Below are 7,027 nucleotides of genomic sequence, written 5' to 3' on the forward strand. Positions count from 1 at the left end.
CTTCATATCTCACATAAAGAATCTTAAGATAAAATGTCAGAAATCACTGAACCTCCTTAAAGTTCTGTCCCACAAGACATGGGGCTCTGATCGTCTATGTCTTTTACAAATTTATCGTTCTGTGATTCGCTCACGTCTGGACTACGGCAGCTTTGTATACGGATCTTCTAGGCAATCAGCTCTTAAGGCACTAGACCCCATCCATCATCAGGGACTTCGTTTAGCACTTGGAGCCTTCAGAACGTCGCCTGTGCTCAGTCTCTATGCTGAAGGAAATGAGATGTCTCTTGACAGACGGCGTTTCTCCCTAGGGTTTATGTATTCGTTAAGGATACGTTCAGTCGCTCAGCATCCAGCCCGGGAGGTTGTGGAGAGCACTAGATACCAGAAGACATTCGAAAACAAGCCTAGCATTATCCCTCCATTCGTGATGAGAAACAGGAATTTGGCAGAATCTATTGGGATAGACAGTAAGCTCCCAGTTGATACAGTTGCAAGGATGGTGGCTCCATGGGATTTTAACTGCCTACGTTGTGATTTTTCATTAACAAAGTTCAATAAGAAGGATACCCCAACTGAGGTCATGCGACAAGAATTTTTCGAACTACACAAGGAACACAATTCTCATTCCCACTACTACACAGACGGCACAAAAACTGAATCATTTGTTGGCTGTGCCATGATTGGCCCTTCAGTAAGAAGTGTTCGTAGGTTTAATTCGTCCGCTACTGTTTTCACTGCTGAACTGCATGGCCTTCTGCTTGCAGTAGATCACATCATCCAAACAAGTAACTCTCGGTCAGTTGTATATACAGATTCGCTGAGTGCTTTACGGGCTCTGACATCGCTTGAAACCTCAAAGAATGCCCTCGTTGTTTTATTACAAAACAAAATAATAACGGCAACCAGGAAAGGATGTAATGTTCTATTCTGCTGGGTACCGAGCCATGTTGGAATCCCAGGGAACGAAGAGGTAGATCGTGCTGCGGGCACTTCTGGCTCCCGTGCTGTAGACATTAGGAGCATCCCGTACAGAGATTACTGTGCCCTAATTAAATACCATGTTAAAGCCCAGTGGCAAGCAGAATGGAGCCTACAGGTGTCAAACAAACTGCACATGATAAAGCCTTTTCTTAGTGAGTGGCAGAGTGCTAGGCACAGAGACAAGTTTTATGAGGTAGTCCTTTGTCGACTACGCATAGGACACACGCGGCTCACGCACGGACACCTCTTACGTGGGGAGGACCCTCCTGGATGTTAACATTGCCAGGAACCGCTGAGTGTCTCACATATCCTTCTAGAATGTCCTGCGTATGAAGAAAAACGCCTCCACTACTTTTTCCAACTGTACAAAGAGCACGTTCCTTTACTCCTATGTGTGTTACTTGGAAATGAACCACTACTCCCACCCACCCAGGTTTTTAAGTTTTTAAAAAGCGTTGATCTTTTACACAAATTGTAGCATTATTTATAACGTATGGTCTTACTCTTATTTTATACATTTTGCAAATTACCAGCTACTACAGCTCTTTCTTCTCCAAAATCCTCTTCTGCAATAGTATCATTTCTTGGCGCATCATAGCCTTAGCTGCTTTTGCGCCACAAAACCCCAATCTACTACTACTACCAGTTGGTCGAGGTGCATGGAGGAACTCCAAGCTCTGAGTTGCACCTTCTAAGCCTTTGGGCCAGCCGATTCGAGGAAGTGGAACAGTGCTGAGGGATTGGAAACTCTATGCTGCTCACTTACGGCCCAGTGGAATATGTAAGGCAGACCTTAAAGACCTCAAAAAGCCTTGACCAGTGCAATGAGGTAATGAAGCACAACATCACGTCAACAACATGAGACACGGGAGACGTGTGCGACACGTATCCGATTTTACAGCATATGAGTGGTCCTTAAAAGGACCGTTTTGTTTTTAGGGTTGATCCCCCTTAATGTTGACATCACGGGTCGTCGAGGGGCCCCACACTGGACATGTCACTCTCAGAAGAAGTGTCACCTTCATTAAGAGCGATGACGATTGGCTCGATGTGAGCACTTGTCGTTCCTCCTTGTTTGAAGCTTTCTTCCACTTCGACGACATGCCTCACAGCGTTGCACCAGTTACTAGCCGTGACCTGCTCAGCTTCTTCTTTGAGGAGTCTCTCAACGTCGCCAATCTTGAACATTGTGTTTCGGGCTGCGACACGATTCTTGATCTGTGCCCAGATGAGTTCAATAGGGTTGAACTCACAGTGGTAGGGTGGAAGCCTGACCACTGTGCAACCAGCCCTTTCTGCAGCAGTGTCCACACGGTACTTCACGTACTGCGGCTTGACCGACGACACGATCTCAAGGAGCTGCCTCTTCAGCATCTTGGCGTCCCAAGCAATACCTTTCGACGTGAGCCAGCCCTGGATGAGCTCCTTCCGGGAACTGGTCGTCGGCACCGCCTCTAACCGCCGGGAATGGTACGGGGCATTGTCAATTACGATGACACTCCCCGTCGGCAGTTTTTGGAGGACATCGTCGAACCACTTTTCGAACCGAGGGCCGTCCATTTCCTCGTGGTAGTCGCCGGTTTTTTTTGCCGCGGAAGACGTCCAGGCACCCAGGGACAAATCCATCTTCGCTGCGGATATGCGTAACGATGAGGCGCTGGCCCTTCCCCGACGGCTGCTTCAGGCCCGTTGTGAGACCTCGCATGAAGGCGTTGTGGGACGAGGTCACAGTGCTGTCCACCCACACCGTCGAGGCAGTGTGCCCGGAGGTCACCCACGTCTCGTCGAGGTAAAAAATCTGGCGGCCCTCTTGTCTGTGACGCGTGATGTCCCGCAAGTAAGTCTGCTGCCAAGCGACGATGTCGTCTCGCTCGACCATGAGCGAGTTTCGAGCCCTCCTTTCTCGCCTGAAGCCGATGTCAAGAAGGAGACGACGCACGGTCCGCGCCTGCAGCGAGGGGAGTTCTGGGCTTGTGCGGAACTCGGCTGCTATCTTTTCAACCGTGGGCATCTCGTTCCGGCGAAGAAACCGATGCACACACGATCTTAAGGCACACAGCACGAGGTCACCGTACTTGGCAGTACGCCGCTTCTTGCCTGCATTTGTTGGGCGCTTCCGAGAGGGTGACGCGAGTTGCCCATCATTCGCACTTGCCTCCTTCTTGATTGCAAGCACACTGGACACGCTGACACCTGCCAGTTTGCTGACTGCCTTGCAGGATTCAATCACGTCGAGGTCGGGCTCCGTATGCCGCATCCGAACGTACATGTTCAGAAGGAGCTCTCGTTGGCCGCTGTTCAAGATGTGGCCGCTCTTGTGCTTCTTGAACCAGCGTTTTGGCATAGACGGTAGGTCTCTCGACCAAGAAGAATCCGAAGAATCACTTTCCGCAGCTTCCTCGTTGGGATCCATGACGGAAAACATGTGGAACACACAACCGGAGAACGACTTTCCAAATCGCGAATTCGTCGAAACCGGAAACGCAAAAGATTTTCTATTCAACAAATCAACTAAACATACACTATTCATTTATAAAGTATATAAAACTGAGAAAAATAAGGTAATTTGCATTAGTTACGAAATAATAATGTCCTTTCTTTTTTTTTTTTAGTTTTTCAAAAAAGTCTGGTTCTCGACTACCGAAACCAAAACCACTGAAAGACAGAAGTTCAGACAGCTATTTAGACAGGAAGTCAGTTAGAAGGCGGAACATTAGACATGACCCCTGTCCATTAATACTGAACCCGTGCGTGGACAATAACGTATCTCAACTTCTTTAAGTATCGTGAATAAACTAAATTATTTAAGTATTGGCCTAGAAGACGTTTCTTTGAGAGGGATAAAACGGCGTTGCTAGGGAGCTATTTTCTTTGACGGCGTAGGCATTTCAAGCGGCGCTTTACGCTTGTGGGCGGAGCTCCAGCTTTTTTCTTAACCTGTAACCGACTATAGAATACTTGCTCCGCCCAGATGTGACGCGCGGCACGTGTCTCGAGCATTTCCACAACAATGAATGGGGGCACTTTTCCCAAGATAAAGGGGCTTTACCTCACTGCGGCGGCTACACGTGCTAATTACGCGCTGATGTTTTTGTCCCCACACACAGCACAGATCTAGCTTTCATGTTAGAACCGCGAGTCACTGCGGCATGTCCGGCCGTGTCTCGTATAGACGCTTTCAGGCAGCTGTGCATGGGTGCCGCCATAACCGACCTTCAGTTTTTGTTTCCTCTTATTCCGTTCGCTTCACTTCATCATTACCACAGCAGGGCAGGTCATTGCAATTTTAGATTCTACCGTGTCCTTCTCCCCAGCATAGGCCCTTGTAGTAACTCGTCAACGCCCGCTTCACTGGTTCGGCATCTCGGTAACACGAGAGAAGGTCGGCTATGGCGGCTCAATTGGGCGCGCGCTGAAAGCGTCTATACCGCATTTAGGTTGCTCCTGTTGCTGCGCTTCATGAAGTTACTATGTCCCTGTTTCTAATGTTGATTCAGCGCTAACGTAACCAGGTAGCCCTGCGTTATCTGTGAAAAAATACATGTAAAAAGGGGAAAAAAAAAAGAACATCGATTCAATCTTTTCTTGGGATGCGAAAAGGATCCACCTGGTAGCGACTCCCAAACTTCTTGGCGTAAGCAGGAACGTTCGTTTTTTGCAGCTTTTTTCATTATTGATATTTTGTATCACAAATCTTGAGAAAATTTTAGGAAAACAATCCATGACAACGCGAAAAAACATACGGACGTTATCGCGCGGCGTGAAGACATTTACAACTGTCGAACTGGGCTCTAATCGTTTCACGAAGTGGTACCGAACTTGCTTATGAATTTTTTTTATGCGCGTTGTAGAGTCGGTTTGCGTTGTTCTTGATGCGCAAGCAGCTCAATGTGTGTGGACAATACCGAAAGTTTTAATATTCTACGCCACAAACTATAATTGAAGATGCGTATGGGTAACAGTAACAACAAACGCTGAAAACACCAGAGAGCTCTCGTTTTAATGTCATATAATAAAAATATAAATAAATACCTTGGAAAGTCGAAAAACAATCTCATTGCTTTGCAGCGATTTCTATACACTTTATCTGGCGTCCGTAAACGAGGTTTGTAAAACACATCTAAAACAAAGCAGAAGTTTGTTGTTAAAATATTCTTCTATAGAAAACATAACCGACACAGACTGCGTGTCTGTTTGCTCAACATTCATAAAGAAGGGATTTTGCTATCACAGTGGCTAAAAATTCGACGGCCGCGGAGGCGAAAACACGTTGCGAACGTCGAGTGGAGCAACATGGGTGGTGCCAAATTAATTTCACAAACTCATTTTTATATCTCCTTTTTTTTCTTTTTTTTTGTCGCAGCCAAGGTAAAAATAATGGTTGAGTCTTGAGAAAGTCAATACAGTTATCCTGCCAGGGTGGAACAAATCTTCATAAATAGCGAAATATCCGTCAACTGTGCTTGAGATCAATGTTATCTGAAACCAATTTAAGCTCTTGCAACGCCTGAAAAATATTTCCCAGGACGCAGTTTCCATTAAAACACCAAGCTTTCCAAAAATAAAAATAAAACACCTTTTGTCAACAAAAAAAAACATAAAACTTTGAGTCGCATGTAACACCGTAGATCCGTCTACCGCTAAACAGTACGATTTCATCCGTATTCGCATCGAAAAAAGAGTTCAAAGTGTCCTCAGAGATGACGCGCATGACGGCCTAGCTCTTTGTCCACGTTGGGTGATCGGTCAGAAGTCAGAAAATAATAAAATTTCCGAATCGCACTCAGTGGCAGAGCGTCCATGCCCTGGAAGGAAATGCGGAGAAACCGAAACTCAAGACGGCCGCCCGTGCAGTGTTTCCAGACCACCAAGAAGTTTCGCAACTCGCATCCACGTAGTTTCGTTTTCACGCAGAAGTGTTTGGGTTTCTGTATAGCAGCGTTGAGTCAAGTCATCGGAATAGTTTATACAATCAAAGCGACTTTTGGACGTTAAAACATTTCTGCCGGACATTGCAGCAGAGTGACGCAATAAAAGTAACACCAATGTTAGTATAGCAAACTTTTTTTTTGTTTAATTACAGCTCAATTTGGGAATACATTTTTAGCTAAACGGTTGTTTTATAGTTTATGATATTTGCTAAAAGATTAGTCTGGGAGCAAAAAAAAGTGCATGATTTAATTAACTGATATTTAGGAGTTCGATTGAGTTCTATTCACTGATTTTTGTTTTCCCCACCTGGCAACACTGGGACCAAGATGGCGCAACGCATGTGGGGGAGATGGAGCGTTGTGCGCGACGTAGTTGCGGCCTTAGAGTTATTGGATGGTTTTGTTCAAGACAAGGCGCCTATTTCGAGAACGAGCGGTTCAAATCAACGCCTCAGATTGCAGCAAAAGTAATACCGAATCACTGACCGGTCTAACTTCGCAGTTCCTTCATCAAGGGTGAGTATCCACGAAAGCGTGGTAGCATAAGTTCGGGAAGTGGCCGCAAAGCATTTTCTGAAACCACGTGCCCACCACACCAGTGCACTCGTTCTGTCTTGTGGGTTTTTTTTAGAGCGCAGGGATATAGCGAGCGCAGCCGAGAGGTGCAGACTGGGCGAACTGCGTTGAACAAGCGAGCTCTAGAAATAAAGTATGTGGCATCGCCCGTCGGAGGGGCCAGGATGGGGCTTTGCGGTGTGCGCGGCTAGAAAGACAGTTGAGATTATTCTTCCGCAGGCATTACGTTTCAACATAATATATTTCGCAGTAAAGTGAATTTGTGGGCAGGTCTGTTGAATTAACCTGAGACTGGGGTAGAGAAGAAACATCAAAACGTAGAAGGGACAAAAAATAGGCAGGACGACGTCTCAAACACAGCTCAAACTCAGAAAATAGACAGGACGTCGTCCTGTCTATTTTCTGTCTCTTCTACGTTTTGATGTTTCTTCTCTACCCCAGTCTCAGGTTAATTCAACATGGTTAATATTCACCAGCTCGCCTGCACCCTTACGATTTTTTCTAGTTCTCCTGGTTTTGCGAGGGTCAGCGAGCTG

At 46.2% G+C, this 7,027-nt stretch overlaps 1 protein-coding gene across 1 annotated transcript; it reads right to left on the bottom strand.

The window, feature by feature from the left end:
• Window positions 1-1,947: 1,947 nt before the first annotated feature.
• On the bottom strand, window positions 1,948-2,610 carry LOC120841194. The gene has a single exon (XM_040212057.1). It carries the CDS (start codon window positions 2,608-2,610, stop codon window positions 1,948-1,950), a length of 663 nt encoding a protein of 220 aa, XP_040067991.1.
• Window positions 2,611-7,027: the final 4,417 nt, after the last annotated feature.

The sequence above is a fragment of the Ixodes scapularis genome, unplaced genomic scaffold (assembly GCF_016920785.2).
Source record: "Ixodes scapularis isolate PalLabHiFi unplaced genomic scaffold, ASM1692078v2 PGA_scaffold1__304_contigs__length_218370807, whole genome shotgun sequence".
Classification (NCBI taxonomy): Eukaryota; Metazoa; Arthropoda; class Arachnida; order Ixodida; family Ixodidae; genus Ixodes; species Ixodes scapularis.